The sequence below is a fragment of the Lissotriton helveticus genome, chromosome 4_1 (genome assembly GCF_964261635.1).
Source record: "Lissotriton helveticus chromosome 4_1, aLisHel1.1, whole genome shotgun sequence".
Lineage (NCBI taxonomy): Eukaryota > Metazoa > Chordata > Amphibia > Caudata > Salamandridae > Lissotriton > Lissotriton helveticus.
The window spans coordinates 573,972,303-573,994,903 of NC_136063.1; the positions used below are offsets into that span (position 1 = coordinate 573,972,303).

At 41.7% G+C, this 22,601-nt stretch overlaps 1 protein-coding gene across 1 annotated transcript in view; it reads right to left on the reverse strand.

Annotated features, from left to right (window-relative positions):
* C4_1H8orf34 (chromosome 4_1 C8orf34 homolog) overlaps nt 1–22,601 on the reverse strand; it is a 1,074,551-nt gene that overhangs the window by 313,143 nt on the left and 738,807 nt on the right. The window contains exon 9 of the mRNA XM_078685630.1: nt 4,134–4,219. Within this exon, the coding sequence (XP_078541756.1) occupies nt 4,134–4,219 (86 nt within the window). The remainder of the gene's footprint in view (nt 1–4,133; nt 4,220–22,601) is intronic.

Consider the following 22,601-nt stretch of genomic DNA (forward strand, 5'->3'; position numbering starts at 1 on the left):
CGACCCCTGTCTTCAGACACACTCACGGGCCATAGTATAGAATGGAAAACAGACTGTGTTCAATTTCGAGAGATTAGAACCAAGGAGCCTCATGTCTATACAGAACGATAAGCTGATTCTATTATTAAATGGGTAATTTTTATGATTTAATTTCCAACTTGCATTTCTACCCTACAACAACTCTTGCCTTTATAGTATTTCACCTACTAATTGCTACAGGGCCTCACACATGACTAGAAATGTTTTCATGTTGAAGTGCAAAATGACAATTATATTATAATTTAGTTGCATTTACTGAGCTTCATTTCCCTAATGCGGCATTAAAGCAATTATGCCGAGGGCGGTATGCTCCTTCATGAGAGTGCTATTAATGGAGAAGCGCGTTTCTGTCTTGTTGCCTATGTGAGTAGGAATTTGATAACTTGTGTGAGGACCAATGTTTTGTTTTTGGTCACAGAGGTGAATATACATGTGTATATTCCTTAAATGTAAATTTAATATTACTTCAAGTTGTAAATCTCCCCTTTTTGCTATTCATCATTTCAAGTGTAGACTTATACGTGTGTAAACTGTCATGCCTCCACTCCCTCCAAAGACGGGGAGAAGACTCCTGCAGTTTAATTTATGGTTGTTTTTTATGTTCCAGGTTGTTGGCAGGGATGTCCACCGCTGGGTTGGAGACCTCCGCGAGAGAGAGGGAAATCTCCCTATGAGAAATTATATGGAAGTGTATTATTTAAAAACACAAAAAAGTACCATATATATGTAAATTAATTTAAAATATGTCTGGTTACCTGGAAATGGTTGTATGTCATTGCAACGTGGGCTTTTACCCCGCATGCCATTACAACGCGGGGATTACAACGAAAATCGTTACTTTCGCTGGAGGGCGCTGGATAGTGGAATAATTTTGTATTCCAACTCCAGCCCACGTTGACAGTAGGGAAGGTGTTGGATAGAAAATTAAACTATTCCCTATCCAACAGCGCCCTCCAGCGAAAGTCATTGTAACGACTTTCGTTGTAATCCCCGCGTTGTAATGGTAGTGCGGGGTAATCCCCGCGTTGTAATGGCTGTTCTCCCCTGGAAATAATAGAAAACCATTTTACGTAGCAGTGTCTTTTGAGATTGAATTTACGACAAACAATAAATTGAAATATATTTAAATGTATAAATATTAATTTATACCCAATAATATAAAAATGTACTCTCACTCAGTAACATATATTTATTTAATGGTTTGTAAACTTGGTTAACACTAATATCTTTAAGTAATTGAATAAGAATTTAATAATTTTTTTGAAACTTAATTTTTTTTAATTACTTCTATTCTTAATGAAAAAATAATTACAATTTTATATTTTGTCATCTCAATGTTAAAGGTTGAACTAATTTAATGAATTCAACCTTAGTTGCTATGGGGGTTATTTTAATCCCCTGCCTTTGATTTCGGTGGCAATGTGCTTGAGTACCATTAGTTAGCCATGCAAGTTTATTGACATACTCCAAAATTAGGCTCAAATCAAATCAGGTGTTTGTTAAGCGCGACTACTCACCCGTAAGGGTCTCAATGCGCTGGGGGTGGTTGGGGTTTGCAGGTTCCAGTTCATCAAGGAGGGGGTCTGTCGAAGAGCCAGGTTTTGAGGTTTCTTGCGAAAATGGGGAGCGATGTTATCTGTCTCAGGTGGAGCGGAAGGTCGTTCCAGGCTCTGGCTGCGTGGAAGGAGAAGGAGCGGCCTCCCGATCTGGTCTTTCTGGTGCGGGGACCACAGCGTAAGAGAGCTGGGCTGATCGTAGGGTCCTTTGAGGTGCGTGGAATTTGAGTCGGCTGTTCAGGTATGCTGGTCCGGTGTCATGGAGAGCCCTGTGAGCGTGGGTTAGCCTTTTGAAGGTGACTCTAGCTTCGATGGGGAGCCAGTGGAGTGTGCGCAGGTGCTGGGAGATGTGGGAGTGCCTTGGAAGGTTGAGGACCGGTCTTGCAGTGGTGTTTTGGATGTTCTGTAGCTTGCGGGTGAGTTTTTTTTTATTCCGGCATAGAGTGCGTTGCCGTAGTCGAGCCTGCTGGTGACCAGGCATGAGTGACGGTCTTTCTGTGTTCGAGGGGGATCCATTTGAAGGTCTTACGTAGGAGTTGCAGGGTGTGGAAGCAGGAGGACGAGACAGAGTTAATCTGGCGGTCCATTTTGAGCTCTGAGTCCAGGATGATTCCCAGGTTGAGTGCATGGTCTGTGGGGGTGGGCGGGCTTCCGAAGGCAGGGGGCTACCAGGTGTCGTTCCAGGCTTCTGGGTTTGGGCCCATGATGAGTACTTCCGTTTTGTTGGTGTTTTGTTGTAGTTGTAGCTGGAGTTCATTTACACCTGCTTTGACACCTTTAGGTATGTAGTAAGTTTAGAAATTTACTTTTGGAATTACAAATGTGTTATTCTTTGGTGGGTGTGTATTTTGTATTAGTATGCAACTCCCAAACCCCTCTTTAAAATAGCCTTCCCACATTTACTACTCATTTAGTGCTTTAAATGTACAGGTATTATCCGGTACTCAGTATTTGCAGTTCTTTAATTTGAAAGGGAGAGTACCTGCACTTCTCAGCACTGCTGCAATACATTTAATGGGAGAGTTCCGGCACTTCTCAGGAGCAAACAGGAACTCTAAAGCCTACGTTCCTGCACTTCTTTATTTCTATTTAAAAACACCGTACTAAATGTATATACCTTTATGTACAGAGGCCTCTGGCACCATGATACACATCTCTGCACAGAAAGGTAGGTGAAGCAGAAGTCTCCTGCAATAGGTTTGTGAACTGCATTTTGTAATACATAAATCAGTTTTTCTACTTGCGTACTACTAAATTCAGTCTGTGATTCAGGCCATCGTGTTTCGTCGCTTTCCCTATGCATGACTTGAAGCAAACATGAGTAAGAGATAGGATTCTTAAGCATGTGATGCTAGTGTATAAATGCATAGATTGTGTGTGAATGCAGTGTGGGCAATGTGGGAAGTGTTTCAGTGCTGAGTGTAAATGGAAGAGGCTGATCGTGTTACAGCAAGTATTTAGCGGGAACTACACATAGATATAAGAGAAAAGTGTGAGAAAAGATAGGGTTGTGCATCCATGCGCATAGCAAGTGATCCGTCCCACCCTCATACACTACTCCACCACACTCCAGCACACTACAAATTATTCTCAACAGATGTCAAGCATTCTCCAAAGACCATGTCTACAGACCCTCGCTATACAATCTCTTCATAGGCCCCTGAATAGATTTTGTTGCATCAGTCTGCTACATCAACTCTGGAGATCTTCAGGTCCCCTTCTTGCTTCTCGGTCCATGGAGATATGTTTCAGAGAGTGGATGCTTGGGATGTATCATCTCATCCTGCCAGGGGACACAAAAGCTCTCACCAGAGTTGCACAGGTCAATCATAATGTGCGCATCTGACTTCATTTCCTATTACTAAGGAGAGCCACCCATGTGCTCGGTGATTAGAGAATTTTGGAAGGAAGTGATGGAGGCTAAGCCCAGGGTCCCAGGGGCTGCGGGTTGAATGATCTTTGGAGCACTGCATTTTGGGGTTACACACCAAAAGTAAAATGGGTAAAAGTCAAACTTTAATTTAAGTTTGCATCCTTCTTACTAGTACTTGCTAAATGTCGAATAATGATACACTGGATACAACCCCTGCCCCCATCCCTAAAACAAATGTGGTACCAAGATGTCAGGAAATGGTCTGTAGCAGAAGACATCAGAATGTAGATTGAGTACACCGATGAGTGGCAGCGCTTGGACTAGCGGGAGATGACACATGGACTCCTTGAAAGGGACAATGATACCAACCCCCTCATACCTGATCTCATAATAAAGTAGTGTGTGTTTGGCTATCCGGGTAACTAGTTGAGAAATTGTCTATTTAAGAGTTTGGAAAATATGCTTTTTCACCCTTACTGTTGGCTGATGATCTTATAAGATGTTACTGTATATCCATGTTTTCTTATTTGTTTGACTTATTTGTTTTGTGATGAAAATACAATAAAATGTGTTTCCAAGGAAAACAAATCTATAGACACTCATGATATGTGTTCAAGATTTTCGGGAAATTAGGCATATGGGGAATCTCGGGGTTGTAAACTTACCACTAGGATCAGGAACTGCTTGCTCAGGAGGTAGGGTCTGCTGTGGGAGAGCCTCTGCACCTTCCACCAGGTTTTCTCCCTGCAACCTGAATATTTAGAACATGTGAGAAACGTTTACAAGGAGCATTAGAATATCTCATGACAAAAAGAGGAGTGCATTCATTAGAAAGCAACAGCAATCAAAAGTAAAACGATGTATCCAGTTTGTCAATTTCACTGCCTGATTTAGTAAGTGGAACGCAAATGTATAGCTTGATTTAGATCTCTGTGAACAGGTTACTCAGTCACAACGTTGATGGATATCTCATCTGCCTAAATGTAAATCCCATAGGATATAAAGGGATTCCTATTTCGGAGGACGGGATATCTGTCACCGTTGAGTAACCCTTCCACCAACATCTAAATCCGGCCCCTGAGTCATTTTCTTCACCCAAACTCTTCCTGCCTTTTCAGATTGCAGGTTGGCTCTATTTCTTTGCCTATTACAATCTTTACATTTGTCCTTTTCCTCCTGGCAATACCGTAGAGGCAATTCCACACAGTAGTAATTTCCACCAGCCCTTTCGTTGTCAGGTCAATGCTCCCAGTCTTGAATGAGATGGTTTCTGTGTGCCTACAAAAGCTTCCTATATCAAGCTGTAGTCATGAGCATGGGAAACCTTGTCAAACGTACAGACTCTGCAGATACGCCGATGCATAGCACTTTATCCCTTTTCTCATCCACTTTACTGAAGAAGACACAGAGAGAACCAAAATCCACCTTGCAAGCTTTGCATGCAAAATATTATTAAACCTGACAATGATCAATGACCTTTAGTCTATATAGCAACAATCTTACTGTCCTCTTACGTTGAATTCACTGTTCTGGTGTGTGGTGCCTGACAAGGTTCTAGACCTGGCAAAACTGTCTAGACTATACTACATGTCTTTTCACTTGGTGGCGCTCCTTATGTCTCTTAATGTGCTTAGAATGGGTAGATCTACAGAGATTTCAATCCATGCAGTTCCAGATGTATTGTGAAAGGTATCTACAACCAAGGGGCAAACAAGGAAAGACGCACATAGAAATATTCTTCTGAGTTGCACGGAAACAACCATGACGTCAGCGGAAGCTAACACTGGGAAATCCAAAATTTAAAATGTTTGCTTGCAGCAAATGGCATCTAGACTGCTATTATTTATTTATTTTTCATTTGCACTTTATTGAGTTTATATTACGTATTTTCCAACTTGGTGCAAGAGGATGCAAACATGCTTTAATAAACCACATCAAGAAAAAAGCATGAAATCAAAATGATAAAATTAAAAGAAGAAACTTACAGGCAGCTAAAAGGGCCATTTAGGATGATAGTGAAAGAAAAAAACACTCTGAGCAGAGTTGCCTGAAGAGGAAAAGCATCCCAAAGTTTGGGGTTGAGTGTAGGGGGAAAGGAACAGAAGCAGCATTGAGCCCATAGGGTCAAGCAGCAGCCAATATATATAGGGAAGCAAAGCGAATGCTTATTTAAAGGAGTATGAATTTGTATATTTAAAGTTGATACAAAAAAATGAAATGAGAAGGAAAGAAGCAAGAACAGTAGAGACATGAATTGGTCTTAATGCACCTAATCCCCGTTGGCCATCACATGCAGGATTTGTGGGCACTGGGGATCAGGTGCATTCGATGGCTAGGTCCCATGGAGTACATGACACCTGGGTCCAACGGACTCGTAACTTCCTTTAGGGTTTTTTGTGCCCCAGTACAATACATAAAAACTCTGGTTAACACCTCAGCATCCCATGTCCCATTTTTCTGGGAATTTCTGGCTAGGTAAAGTGCGTATGTGTGCATGGCATAAGTGATGTTTAGGCATATTGAAAAACATTAATCTTAGGACACAAGGAGAAAGAGTGCGATATTGTTTGTCCTGATGAAAGTTGAAAGTTTGGAAACCGACTGAAACATGTAGACCAATTCGATGAAGTGTCACAATTCATGCTTTCATCTGCATCAGTTTTTGTTTTAACTTGCCAAGGGCACCCTCTATTAAATAGCTTTGGGATCTCCCATTTAGGCAATTTTAACTATTTTCCCAGGATTCCCACAGCATTCACAGTAGTTGCCTACTAATATCAAAGAGCTCCCTCCAAAAGTGGGGTTGAGCCAATCCAGTATATCCACTTACACCGGGTGAGGATACTAAACTAACCCCCAGATTCATCAAGAACACATTTTGCAATTCCTTAATAGCGAAAAATACCGATTCGCTATTAAGGAATAGCAAAATGCTATTCATCAAGAAATCACAGCAAAAATAGCGATTTCCAATAATTACCTAATTGCGACTCACAAATTGCGAGTCACAATTAAGGAATATCTCCCCATACATTCCTATGGGCCTAGAGGCCCATAGGAATGAATGGGAAGACAATCTCAATTTGCTAATCGCAATTAGCGATTCGCAAATTGAGATTGCGATTTCAAGGGTGCAGGGGTGTCCAAAGGACACCCTGTTGCACCCCTGAAATTGATGTGTGCACATATGTTGCGCACACACATGCCCTTAGGGCATGTGTGTGCGCAACATGAAACTTTGAAAAATGCACTTTAGTGCATTTTTCAAAGTTTTTGCTATTTACCACGTAGTTAGACTTCGTGGTAAATAGCGGCCCCAGATTGCGAATTCGCAATTTTAAAATGGTTCATGAATTGCATTTAAGGAATCTCAAATTGAGAGTCCTTAAATGCAATTAATCGCAATTTAGCGATTTCTAGATTTGCGATTTTTGCATTTGGGATGATGAATCCCAAATGCAAAAATAGCGCTCGCAAAGGGCCAGATTCTCAGAATCTGGCCCTTTGCGAGCCGATTTTTGTTTGATGAATCTGGCTGCAAATGAACTAAAATAGCAGGTGAGGCATCAGGAGGAATATAATGCTTGAGTTCTTTCCCTAGGACAGGCCTGTGTAGGCCAATTCCCGACAAAGAGACAGCTCATTCTGGATGATGGGGCACAGTAGGAGAACATGTTTTTGTTCCTTCATTATTTACTTTGGGACTCATACCTGCAGTGACAAAACCGAAGTGGGTAGCTGCATGGGTCAGTTTATAAGGATTAACTTAGCTTTGACATACAGCTGGGATCCCGTGTTGATGTGGTCTTTAACTGTTTGCCAAATGTTTTCTGCTAAGTGTTTTGCTGGTATCAAATTTGAGCAAGGCCCTATTGCCAGAACCATTTGCACACTTGCGGGCAGATTTATCAACACTTCGCATCTGTGCAGAGTCACAAAAAGCATGGCAAACTGGTGCAAATTGTTGATAGAATATTTTCTTTGTTGTGCAAACCATGTTTTGTGCTGAAACTAACCCAAACGGTAATGTAAATAGAGCTTTGTGACTCTTTGCATTATGGGGCATCCCATGGGTAGTGAATGGGCATTACCACGCTACCAGCAATGTTTTTTTATGCAAAGAACTAGCTATTAACAAAGGTAGACAGGGTGTTATGCAAAAAATAACCCCTCCTTGAGGCACGCCCTAACATGAAGTAATGTTTTTATTTCTCTTAAGCGTTGACAACTTGAATGTGTGCTGCACTTTATAGCGCACATGCAAAGAGTGAAAAGTTTTAATGTATGTCTAAGCATAGTATTCTGTACTGGAAGGTGTGTTTGTGGGTGGCACTGCCAGCCTGGAAGTTTGCCAGTTCTGTTCAAGAAGGCTGTAGCATCATATCTTAACAGATATGATGATGCCCTGCTCTTTTTTCCTAGCTATAATTTAGTAAATTTTCCTTTTTAATTGAACGTAGGTTTGTTAAGAGCATGATTTACATGTATAAATTAACATTGTATATTCACAAGTTATTGATTTGCAGTTGTAACCAGATATTATAAGCATATTACTTAGGATTAAATCTCCTCACATGGACTGCGAATTGGCATTTCTGGGTAGTTCCATCTGCCAAAGTAAGTCAACACCCAAAACCTCACGGGTTGTGGGTATTCACAAATATTTGCATTCAGTTTCCCACCACACAATGGAAATGATTTCCTTTGTGGTGTGAAAATACATTTTAAAGTGCAATTGCATTATTGCAATGTATTTAAGTTCCTGTAATTGTTCACGTGTACATGTTCTTGTGTAGAAAGGCTTTGAAATGGGTATAACTAGACATAACCAAAATAATTCCAGAGCTGCTCCTTCGAAACTGCAGCTGCCTGTGAATTTCATAACATTTGTAGAAGTACAATGCAGCAATATGATTGTCTATTTAAATTAATACAACAAGCAATGCCAATGCCAATAGGTGTGTCTTAAGAATAAACATAAACAAACTCAACAACATATGCAAGATAAATTAAAAGCATACAATTACAAAATAGAAAACAGACTGCTTTCTCGACACAGTGGGCATATGCTTGCAATAACAAACCTAAATATAGCAGCAGCGGCCGGTCTTTCAGATGTATTGTACATATTAGAGATGAGTGAGCCAACAAATTAATAGAGAAAGCCAAGCCAAAGCAAAGGATTAGTTCCAGCTCTAAGAGCCGGTGGGCGAAGAGAGCCGTTAAAATATTTTGCATGTAAATCATGCAACAAACATCATGTTAGAATATGATAACGTGTCTTCAAAATTGTAAAAATTAGTATTTTTATAAGACATGTATGCGTTTCATGTTAGCACATCAGAGTATATCACTGCATTGACAATATGTCTCAGAAGTGAGACTTTTTAAACATTCACTGAGAAACTTTTCTGCCCCAGGATCATGACAATGCTATCAGTGACCCAAGAGGCAAGGCAGTCATTATGTGCTCTCTGTATGGGCTAGAATCTTAATATAGATGGAGCAAAAGTATAGGCTAATACATCAAACATAATAGAGGTTTTTGTACAACACACACCTTGAACTCAGGTGTTCGAAGGTACTATCATATGCAATAAGGCGCAAAAAGCAGGCTCTGTGAAAGAAAGTACCATCCCAAAATCACATAATTTGTTCAAGAATGGAAGCCAGTATTGATTCCAGATTTTCCAGTATCACAGAATGGAATTCAGCCACTAGATGGCTATCTCTTTGTGACATCAAAGGGTAATGCTTTGTCCTTACTCATTGCAGGAAGAGGGCTTCACAACAGACACAGACTACGTCACACATTTTTCTTTGGCACAGGAAGATTTGCTGCGATTCACAGGATGCTGAGCTAAGACCAGGATTTGACAAACAGTAGGCAGCTGTAGCCACCAAGCACATTGCATCCATGAAAGATTGCCTTATTTTGGGCTTGAGGTTTCAAGAAGCCCTTAAGCAGAGCCAGAGCAAGGCATCAAGCTCACACCTGGCTTGAGCTTTCAGTGGCTTGCCCACCTGTAGTAAATTCCACTGCTTTAAAGTGCCAGCATGGCCGCTACATATGGAACCAACATGCCGGCCATCTTGGAATGATTCCAAGATGGTCTCATGGTTTATAGGAAGTAGCCACATGGGATGAGGGGCACTGCAGCTGAAATGAGTGGCAAGCAAATGACGAGAGGTAAAGAGATGGAAGGGAATGTATAAAAGAAGAACATTTCATATTAAAGGTCTAGCCAACCAGCCCTGGCACTCAAGTGCACTCATTTTCAGATGGATGAGCATATATGATCAGAAAATGCTGTCATTCACAGGGCAAGAGAGCCAATGACGGATATAGACTGAACCATTACCTCAGACAGTACACATTCATGGATGGAAGCAGAGCGCATATGACACACCTACTGACCAATGGCAGAACAGGGCTGACCCAAAGGCCCTCTGTGTATCTATATGAATATATATTTATTACCTACTGGCGGTCGCCAGTAGGTATATATAGTTAGGATTTTTTCTCTATGGGATTTTTGAAAATTCTATGTCTAATAACTTTGGCGTTTGTGGACGGAATTGGCTGAAATTTTCAGGAAAATGGCACATTTTGTTTCTGAGCAGCCCTTGAAAATTTGGGGGGGGTTCGTCAAGGGGGGGCCGAGAAAAAAGGGGGGTCCCAAAACGTGTTTTTAACATTGAGTTTTCCATAGGGCGGTTGGCCTCACTTTTAGCCCGAACGGCTGAATGGATTTGCACGAAACTTGGCAAAATTGTAGGGACTGGTAGCCCGATGTGCCTTTTGTAGGTCTCAATATATGTGCTCCAGTGGATTTTGAGAAATTAACGTTTAAAAAAAGATATATATCTGTAACAGCGGACCTGGCAGCGTCCCAGGACGCGTACTTTACGCGCAACGGAGCTTTGTGAAGCGAAGCTGATTGGTTCTCCGGCGTCTGTCAACATTCCAAAAAGTCCGTAGCGGCCGCCATCTTGTCTCTCGGTAGGATCGAGAGACAAGAGGAGGTCAAAACAAAGGGGGAAATAACTATAAGGGGGCATAGTAGATCCTCGCTGACCCCCTAGGTTTGATGTGGAGGTTTTAAAAGGGCCCCGCGGGGCAAAAAATAATAATAATAATAATAATCGAACGGCTGAATGGATTTGCACGAAACTTGGCAAAATATTAGGGACTGGTAGCCCGATGTGCCTTTGCTAGGTCTCAATATATGTGCTCCAGTGGATTTTGAGAAATTAACGTTCAAAAAAAGATATATATCTGTAACAGCGCTCCGCTTCGCGTAACGGAGGTTTGCGAAGCTGATTGGTCATTCTGTCACTGGGCTATTGTTGGGCTACATCTGGCTGATATTTGGGCTACATTTGTTTTTTTGTGTGTCTGGCGGCCATCTTTGGGCTACATTGGGCTACATTGGGCTTCATTGGGCTACATTGGGCTACATTTGGGCTCCAACATATATATAGGCCAATGTAGCCCAATATATATTTTTCAAAGTTAATTTTCGTAAAAACCACTGGAGCATATATCTTGAGACATAGCAAAGGCACATCGGGCTACCAGTCCCTACAATTTTGCCAAGTTTTGTGGAAATCCATTCAGCCGTTCGAGCTAAAAGTGAGTCCAACCGCCCTATGGAAATGAAGGAAATGAATGGGTAATTTGTAATTAGCAAATAGCTAATCGCAAACTAGGAATGGTAAAGAATCGCTATTTATTCCTTAAAGTTCGCTATTTAGGAAATGCAAAAAACTTTGATGATACATATGGCGGTTCATCTCTAACAAGATAAGAAGCATAGGGATACATTTATGATGACTGGCGCATCACCAGGGATGTGTTAGTCATTCTGTGCCGCTGTTCCGTCACCTATGGTGTGCTGCATTTACAATGCGGCGCATCATGGGGCAAAAACAGCACAGATGCGTGATGTATCTGTGCCGTAAAGGTGGCGCATTGCTGGAGTTGTATCGCAAGTGTGATGAAGCTCCAGCAAGGGTCGGGGGTGCCCCTGTCGCAGGGTTTCTGTTCTCACACAGAACTGTGGACAGAGGATTGGAACCTCGGCGAATTAGGGTGTCCCAAAACTCACGTTAGTAATCAAAAACTCCTTAGCAAGCTAGGTACAGTGTCACATTGGATATAACAAACTCTCAATGTTTAGACAATCCAGAATATGAACTTATAGTACCTCAGGATACGTGGAACTCATGAACAGTCGGTCGTTATATATTTCTTAGAAACCAGAACATGGAGTTAAGAAGAACACATGTGTATTTGAAATGTTTATTTACTAATGCCGTCTTCTCAGGCGTAGTATCTTAGATAATACAAGTACACATATTATCAGTAGCAAAATTACCAGCATAGTTACTAGTACATAAAAAGCGAATGGTGATAGTATGTTAACATGCTGTAAATGAATAAGAGTTAGCAACACTTATAAGCAGCCGCGGGCCGTGGAGGGAGTTACGGTGAGGCAGGGAGGCGGGGAGGGGGAGAAGCAGGGTGGAGAATACAAGTACACATATTATCAGTAGCAAAATTACCAGCATAGTTACTAGTACATAAAAAGCGAATGGTGACAGTATGTTAACATGCTGTAAATGAATAAGAGTTAGCAACACTTATAAGCAGCCGCAGGCCGTGGAGGGAGTTACGGTGGGGCAGGGAGGCGGGGAGGGGGAGGGGCAAGGTAGAGAGGGCTCCACCCTGCTTCTCCCCCTCCCCGCCTCCCTGCCTCACCGTGACTCCCTCCACGGCCCGCGGCTGCTTATATCTCACCCTCCCTAATACACATATTATATTATTTGCTAAGAAGGTCTCTTTGTGTTGGTTTAGGGCGTGCCCATACTTTAGTGTCTTAGATTTGAAGGAATCACATCAGCATACACCAGCTCTCTCTTCATGTGAACCGCATCAACTGTTGTGTATGTGTGTTCGGCAAAGCAATATAAAACCCGCCTCATGCCCAGAATTGGCAGAAGTTGCACTTATGTTATGAGTATGAAGTCGTGGAGATCAGACCTCATAACAATTCTGTATCGTGTTGTTCTTGAAACTTTAGCACTCGCTGTACAGATATAGTTTAACAAGCAAAGCAGATAGTAGAGCAATAACATATTATTCTCATGTAAACCACGATGAACTACTAGGTGGAAAGCTAAAGCAACAACTAAGTGTCGTGTGCAGAAGTTGCAAAAAAGGAAAAATGGCGTTTAAACCGGTAATGAGCCCATGCTAACTTAACACGGTGTAAAGATATCCAGGACCTAGATGACACCTCCCCATGATCCGGAAACGAACTGAATAAGATAATAGAAGTGCCATCTCATGAGAGCAGATTGCAAGTTTATATGTGGACGGTCCGCAAGGTAAAGCATTAAAAACTAGGAAAATTTAATGCTAAAGAAAAATAAAACAGCCAAGTACTTTATCGAGTCTTAAGCCAATAGGCAAGGTAAATAATAAAAACTTGACAAATAAGTCAATGAATTGTCAATGAAATGCTAGTACTCAGCATATCAAACATGAAAAAGGTCTATGACATAACTGTGTATGCAAAATAAGCTGCAACAGCCTCCAATAGGAAGTCACCGTCTTCATCCGAAAACAGTTCAGCCATCCAATTTAAAAGCGGAAAAGAACATACGTGCTCTCCCAGCACCGGATCCTCTATCACCATCAGAGGACAGCTCGGTGGGTTTTCAAGAAAGCTCTGTTCCAAGAAAGACTGTGCTGCCGCCAGTAAATTCCAGGGACCAAGTAGTCCATGCATCAATGCCACAGCCATAATCCTTTCGCCAGGACAAACCAACTCGTGAGTAATGATAGGAGTCATCAGCTGATTAAAGTCGACGTCAGGAGAAACCGGTCCGCAGAGACACAAATCAATGGCCCAATCGAAATCACAGGTCAGGCAGTGAAATACAGGCTGGACACAGGTGAAGTAGGAGAATCGAAAAGATAATCCATATGCCGTGCTTAATATCGCCAACGGCATTGTGCCATAATATTCTAGCATGCGATTGCGGAACAGTGTCAGCAGCTGCAGGGTGGGAGGTTGCATAGGAGGGACATCCATATTTAAAAATGTAAAAAAGCACAAGAGCGTCCGCTGGTAATGCAAGTAAAAATGCCAATCCACGAACCAGAGTGGAGAAAATAGAATGAAAGGAAGCAGGGATGACTCCAAAGATTTTCTCAAATGAAGTCACGAGACCACTGGTAACAACTTTAAAAAAGTGCGCCAGGGTCTTTGTGGAGGATGCGTTAAAGATAGTCGGAACCATCTTGCTGAAATTGAAAGGCAAATCTGAATTGAAAAGGGTCTGCACCTCTGTACGGGTGTTCGCTATGTGAAGCACGAAAGTTTCACGGGCCGAACTCAAGGCCACCTCTCTCTGAGACAAAAGAGCTCTTATTCTTGCCATGCCGTTGAAATCTGTCCCAAGGTTGGTATTTGTGGCCAGATTGAAAACTCCCTATGTTCATGTGTGGGAGGAAATAGAACATTTCTGCAGCAAATAACCCGTTCACTTACTGTTACAATAAAAGGAATACTTTTAATTAACTCAGAACAATCTTCATTATTGAGCATCAAATAACTACCATTTTCCAACAACTTGAACGTGGGGATGATAGCAGGAACTGGCGTGCCTTGCAACACGCAAGCCATATTTGGTCGGTGTTTGTTGCATGAACCGTGTAACTGTATGTGCCTACACATTAGTGAATGATCTGGCGTCTCAGTGCATTCCTCTCCATTCAGATAAACTTCTTGATCATCTTTGAAACATCTGTATGTGTATGGAAGCGACCAGACCTCATGAAGAAAAGCACTACCTAAAGGTTCATAACGACCTATTGGTATATATTTCATACAATTTGAAAACTTATATAAAGCAAAAGGCAGCGTTATTAAACCGTGGATAAGGCACGTTGCCAAAAAACCCGCAATCCTCTGCTGATGATGTCACTGAGCATGTCATGAATGATGTAATATGTGACATCATCAGCAGTGGATTACGGGTAATAGTATCTCTAGTTTACTCCCCTATAGCTGTCTTTCTTTTAACATAAGTGTCTGTTTCCTTCCCTTATACTTACTGTTTTTGGTTCGCTTCTGGTTCGCGTACCGGCGAGCGAACTGGGAAGCGAACTAAGAGAAATAGAGGTTGGCACAGTTCCAAATATTGTACCAATTTTTTAATAACGGGGAGGTAGTTCTGAAAAGAACTTTTTTTTTTATTGTTTTTGTTGTTTTATATTTTTTTTTGTTATTTTTCGGAACTTTTTTTTACTTTTTTTGAATTTTTCTGAACAGTTTTATATTTTTTTGGGTTTTTCTTGGAGGGGGCAATGAAAACGATTCATTGTAAAGGGCTCAACAGGAGCAACAAAACAAAAAAAGAAGTATTTATTATTTTGGGCGTTTCGTACAAACTTGCATATGATAGTCAATAGCTCTGTTGATCAGAGTGATGCTTTTTTCTCCGTAGGAAATGAATCCATCGCAAAATACGCAGATGTGTTTTACTTCACCAAATTTCATTTGTATATTTGGCACCATCTCCCTGCCCTCTGGTCCCGTTACTTCCGGTACAACAGATCTTCTGGCCATAATAGGGAGATTATCTAGGTCGTTCCGAAACTGTGCTTGTAGTTGTTAGGATGCCACCTAGTCATATGGCGATGCATTGTGTAGTTTCCGAAACTGTATTTTTTTCTCGGTTCCTCTGGACAGTCTATCTTGACATATAAGGCAAGTTACGTATCTTGCATTTACTTTTTTCTGACCTTTGGGAATTTTAAAAAATTGCCAAATGAAGTTTTCTTTCCGGTGAGACGTCCTGGGCTGCTCAGGCAAAAACTGCCTCTCTTCGTGCTCGTCGTCCTGTTCCTCTTCTTCTTCTTCTTGTTGAATTATAACTTGAGCAGGTGGTTCACTCTTCCTTGGATGTGGTGGAGGTGGTGGGGAAGCACCAGCTGAAGCTACTAAAGAAGCCATTGCTCAGTGATCACAAAGGGTCTTTCTCTCACAATGATGAAAGTCAGAGTGAGGAAAGAAGGAGGGATTTTCATCATTTGGGAAAAACAAGAGTTCTCAACCAATCAAAAGTGTTCATTTTAGATTATATGACCTAGTCTTACATCATTAGGAAACCAAAAGTGAAATGAACCAATGAAAAGTGTTATTACCAAGTCACATGACTTGCTGTGTTTACGTTAAGCGCTTTGCAGGGCCTCCCGGTTTGCTTCCAGAAACCTGCGCTTTGCGACTCGCTTCGCGTACCAGTTCGCTAACGTAGCACGTCATATGACGTATCACGCGACAACGTGAAACGTCATGCGGACGGGAGGCGTCACGATGTTGTTTTCTAACGCGGCACTTGCGGTAAAGAAACGTTTACCGGCTCGCGGTCTATTTCGCGGCATCAAGGTCAGCTAACGGGAAGCTTCCCGATTCGCGAAGCGGGAACGAAGAAAAAAAAATATTAAAAAAAAAAATTATTCATAAACATATAAAATATATTTTTGGATTTAAAGAAGAATACATTTTACAGCTACAGATATTAGCTGTTAAAAAACCAATGAAATTCACAGAAAAAACCATAGGTTATAGACCATATATAGTTAGGAATTAGCATTTACAAAACCTTGAAAATTCACTGAAAAAACCATAGGTTATAGACCATATATAGTTAGGAATTAGCATTTAGAAAACCTTATTTTACTCACACAAAACCATTGAAATTCCATATATAGTTAGTTGCACTAACTATATATCGCGCACCCGCAATCCACTGCTGATGATGTCACATATTACATCATTCATGACATGGTCAGTGACATCACTGATGACATCACTGATGACATCTCAAATGACATCACTGATGACATCACTGATGACATCTCATTTGACATCAATGACCACATCACTGATGATATCATTCATGTGACAATACAATGCATCTCCTCACATTTTAATATAACCTCTGTTTCACCCAGTGTTAAAAAGAGAGTATAATTTTTGAAACCATTGACACACCAATACTAGTTACTACATACGCACTCACTGATTGCTACGTCTACACACACCTTCACTCATTCACCCATACAATCATTCATACATACAATCACTCATCTTTACAACACTATCATATGCACTCATACACCTATACAGACACTCACAGTCTGCCACTCATCCATGGAGTTACTCACACACCTAGTCAGTCCTGTAAAGAATCAATGACACTTCCATTTTCTTGTCTATACAGTTAAACATAGAGCACCTTACATTTTCAAACATATACTAACACATACTTACCTTCTTATACAATCATTGATACAAGTACAGATTGATCTGCACAGAGTCACACACCTCCCAGCTAGCCACACACACACTCAGTCTCCCATACAAATACTTGGGCAATCAATCAATAACCCATATAGTTACTCATATAGCTACTGATCAACACATGCAGCAGTTTACAGAACAACAGACATAATGATGCACAAATTAAGACAGTTTAGTCACTAACCCATGCAGTCAGTGAGACACATTTAATCACTCACTCATACAGTCAGTCATGCACCTACTAAATCCTTCGTCCAGACACTTACACATCCACTCATTCTTCAATATGTAAGACATATTTAAACTTTATAGAAACAAAAAATCACTGGATGTTGTTATCAGTGATGTCATCAGTGATGTCATTTGAGATGTCATCAGTGATGTCATCAGTGATGTCACTGACCATGTCATGAATGATGTAATATGTGACATCATCAGCAGTGGATTGCGGGTGCGCGATATATAGTTAGTGCAACTAACTATATATGGAATTTCAATGGTTTTGTGTGAGTAAAATAAGGTTTTCTAAATGCTAATTCCTAACTATATATGGTCTATAACCTATGGTTTTTTCAGTGAATTTTCAAGGTTTTGTAAATGCTAATTCCTAACTATATATGGTCTATAACCTATGGTTTTTTCTGTGAATATATATATAAATGAATGCATTATTCAATGACTTTTTATCACAAGATTCTGGCAGAGAGCTAAGAGATTCTAGGACAATTATTAAAGTTATATCTTCCCCTTAGGTTTGTCAGAGGAGGTAAACAACACCAAAATCCTTCCCTACAAAGGTAATCTGTGACATTCCATATGTAAGAAAATACCTATCTGTAGGCTTAAATACAGAGATATAACAATCCACCCAGAAATGACTATTGACTGTAACATATGCTTTCCACAATCATTATCTCAAGCCTAATCGGACCTCCCAAGTTATTGTGGCATAGATTTGCAAATTTAGCGGCACATAACTGGAAATTTAGTGGCACAAAAATTGACATTTTGCTACAATATTGCAGCACTTTGTTTTACTTGTAATCATTCCTTTTCAGCCTTAAATCAATGTAAACTGATTTATCAGAGTATTTAACTTTGAAATAGGCATTATAAACTGTCTGAGAGAGTTTTTTGCTCTATTCTCCTTTGTGGTACATTCTGGAGCATAGGTTAAGCCAAGCATAATAATACAGGGAGACCACAGAGACACCCCTGACCATGGAGACGTCAGAGACCACACTGACCATGAAGACGTCAGAGACACCCCAGACCTTGGAGATGTCAGAGACACCCCTGGCCATGTAGACGTCATCTCCTTACCCTCTCTTCCGACAAGAATGCTGTTCCAGCAAAGAGTTGTATACAAAAGCGATATTAACTGGCCCACTCTGTAAAGTGGCGCTAATGTGTTTGCGTGTGACTGAAAACACTCTGGTCACTTTGCAACCACTAAGTCTAGTTGAATGCAGTTATTTTCCATATATTGTATTTTTTATTTATTTTTATTTACCCCTTCTGTTCCAAGGCTGCAGCTCGATCAGAAAATGCCAGAGAAAGACAACATTTACAACAAAATGTTTCTTTTTTTTTGGATTAATTTCATGAGGGAACGAATGAAGGAAAGGAAAGAGAGGTAAGAACCGCTTGCTGACGTCACGTTTTTTCTTCCGCACGCCTGGACGTGGGAGGACATGGTGCTCCACGGACCACTGACCCACCCTCTCCCCACCCCCGTCACCATCCATCCCGAGGCTGCCTTCGGAACAGAAAATGCCCGAGAAAAATGACATTTCCAACAAAATGTTTCTTTCCTATTTTGAATCCATTTAATGTGGGAACGAATGAAGGAGAGAATGGAGAATGTAAGAACCGCTTGCTGAAGTCACAGTTTTCCTTCAGCAGCTTGGACGAGAAATGACATGGGGCTCCACGGACCACTGACTCCCCCGCCCACTTACACCAGAGCGGGCAGGTCTGGACGTGGTGACAGCGATATGGGAATACTTATCCAAGCGCTCCACCCCTTACCAGGAAAGAATATTAACAATGGACTGGACCGCAGGAATACGTATGTGCGTGCAGCAAATATGACCTCCCCATGTTTTTTGCTATCTGCTGGGAGACCATTTTTAATTCGAAATATTGCGGTCATTGTGCTCCTTAGCTGATTTGGTGGTAATTTCATGAATCTCGAAATTGCAAAATGCTGGAGGGTCTCCCTTAATGCATTTATCATAACTTTCATAATAAAGATATTCGACCTATGGATTTGGAAATATTTTTCCTAGGAAACTGATGGCCTCTAGCTATTATCATTGGCTTGTCACGATACCCAACCAAGGCCTCTTACACTGAGCTTAAGCTTTCCCACAAGACACCATTCAATCCTAAATTTACATAGTATACAAAATTACAATTGTCCAAGCAAAATATACTCATTTAAATTGGTTTTACAAGGATTCTGACAGAGCAACCATTTTACCCCCATGATTTGTCAGAGGAAGTAACCAGCACCAAGCCCCTATCCTACTGTGGTAATCAGTGAGATTCCTTGTAACAAAATACGTAGAAAGCCTATTGCCTTTAACACATGCTTTTTGCAATGAGTAAAAATAGACCTACTGGCTTTATCATAACTTTACAATATAAACAGATCACACCTAAGGAGTCTGGTATAATTTTTCCCAATTAACCCAAAAGGCATATAGCCTATGCCATTGGCTTGACACGATATACAAAACACAGGCCTCCTGAAAGGTGCATAAACTGGCAGCAATCAGGCATACATTGAAAAAATTGCAAATATGTAGAAAATTACAGTTGGCAAAACAATCACTACTGCCTAACAAGAAACATTGCAGTGCAATTCTACTCCTGGGGTTTGTCAGAGTGGGTGACCAACATGAAAACCCCAGCGTACTATGCTAATCCGCACCCACAACAACAGTGGTTCACTCAGAACTCATTCTATTAAAAATTCTTCGACACACACACAGTGCAAATTACTGCTGCTCATTATGTACAAAATTTCATTACAAGACAGGAGGCTACATTATGCATTAATCCTTTTAATGCAGCTCACAGCCGCTTACATCACAAAGACTTAGAGTAAGAACAGAGTGACATCACATAATCCATAAAAGGCGTGTGCCAGGAGAGATCAGCCTCTTTTAAATGCGGCTCACAACAGATAAGTAACTCCTCTTACTCCTTACTGCTGTTTAATCTAATTTAACTGTACTTCATATGATGCCTATATCTTTTGATATAATGTGCCTTTGTTTTGACAACAGATAAGTAACTCCCTATATCTTTGATATAATGTGCCTTTGTTTTGACTCTGTGGCTTATTGCCTGTGATTACTTGTGCTTACTCGTTTTCACAGTTCTGACACCTTTTAAGCGGATCTTGCGGTGTGACTCCCCCACCCCCCCTCGATCGCTGCGACTCCCTGCGATCCCCCCTCCCACCCTCCCTCGACTTCCAATTTATGGTTGTCAGGCGCTCTTCCCTCACGCTAGGTTTATCCCCGTTTCCGCGAAAAACGCCCCGCTTCCCTTCCCTGCGCGTCGCGCATACCTTCCTACCTACATCCCCCTGTTTCCGCTCCTAGCGGTTGTCTGTGCCTTCGGCGGAATACCGCCTCTCGACTTCGAACTGCGAGGCCCACCATCGCTCCTCGTATAACTTCATTAGCGAGGAATGGCCCTTGGCAACAGCAACGTTACGCTGTGTATCCGCCAGGGTCCATTCCTCAACTCATCCACTCTGCAGCTCGAGCGCGACGGTTGCCGTTTCAAGGCTTTACCGACTGCGCTCGTACCTTCCAGCTGCTCCTTGCCACACTCGTTTTTGCTCAGGTTTGATCTAAACCTCAAATCCTCAGACCCGGTTTTAGCTTAGCTTAGACTAAGGCATTACTAATTATAATACCCTACTTAGTTAGTCTAAATTAGGTCCCTGATAAAAATACCCAAAAAAAAAAAATATATATATATATATATATATATTTATACGTTTCTTAGCACTAAATAATAATTAAAAAAAAAAAAAAAAGAGAGAGGTGATTTATCCTTTAAATTATTTAAACTATTTAATAATAAGAAATAACCCTTTGACACCTCATTATTTTTTACTTACCTGCCATGTCTGACTTGGAACCAGATGACGCAATGGCAAGCTCACCCAACCATGACAGTGATACCTTTAAATCTTTCCTTCAAAAGGAAATGAGATCCTGCATGTTAAGTACATTGCGTGAGGTTATGGCTACTAAAAGACCCTTTCCCCTTGACGTGAATACTCCCGAAGCGGAGTTTGAACACTCTAAAGTCACCAAAAAAACAAAGCATTGCTCAAGCACTGAAAGAGGTCGCACTACCTCAAAAGAAATGGGAGGTCAAAGCACCTCAAGAGGCATGGGAGGCCTAAGCGCCCCAAAAGGAAAGGTTGCCCCTCGCGGCACGCATGGCTTAAGTGCCCCAAGTGGCACAGTTTTGTTGGGCGTACATAGCGATGCAACTATTACCAGTGCATGTGTAAATTCCAGCTCAGAGGAAGACGAATTCTTTCATCAACCCGATGATGAATTCGTTCTAGACCTTGACGACCAAGACTCTAACGACTGGGACATTGACAATACATCCGAGGCGCACTCATCCCCGTCCTCGAAGGATGCAATTCTTGATCCCCTCGGCGGAGAAATGTTCTCACCCAGGAACATCTCCCACCCTAACAGTAAAAGGTGGTACCCCCACGAACACGTAGCCAAATTTGTCACCAAGTGGCTGAGAAATCCTCTTGAAAGAGAGTCACGCAATACCATGAGATCAGAGTGCCCTAGCCCCTTTATCGAAGGAAAGGTCTGCCAAACACCTAATCTAGACCCCGACCTGATTAAATTCCTTTTCAAACTAGGAAAGGACCCTAGGAAGGGCCTAGAGAGAGCCCTCAAAGCTTGCCAAGATCGTCTTCTTGACCTTCTAGGTCCCCTCACTAGGATCCTCGACCTTGCCGAGGAATCTTACATCTCCAATACCCCCCTGGACACCAACCTAATTAAGGGATGGAGTCAGAAAGCCATAGTGCTCCTCGGAAACGCAAACTCCTCTCTAAACATCGAGAGGAGGAAATCCGTACTCATCAGGATCAACCCAAAACTCGGGGATCTGGCTGAAAAGGAGCCATCCTCTAAACCTAATGGCCTCCTCTTTGGGGAGGACATGATTAAAACTGTAGGGAAATATGTGGCAACATTTACAGCTCTGGACAGAGCCCAAAACAACATGAAGCGTGTTTTTGGACAGGCCGGTGGAAGAGGCCGTTCTTCCGGCCGAGGTAACTTCCGGCCCTTCACCTATGGAAGAGGAAGAGGTTCGTCCGGAAAGGGTAGAGGCTTCTATCCCTCCAACACCAGTCAGTACTTCCCACAGAGAGGCAGAGGCCCACGCGGAAGAGGCTTCCCCACTCGCGGCACCTCCAACAACCCCTCCTCAAGTAAGTGCATCCCCTTCCCTTCCCCCAATGGTCGGCGGCAGACTCCGACACTTCATTCACACCTGGGAATCCTTGACTCAAGACCCTTGGGTTCTAGAAACTGTCGGGGGTTTCAAGATAGATTTTATAGAGATTCCTTTCCAGACTACCACTCCAAAACCCCTAACCCTCTCAGCAGATCATCAAAACATCGTCAAGGAAGAAGTTTCTTCCATGCTAAAGAAGGGCGCCATAATAGAAGTTCCTTGGTGTCA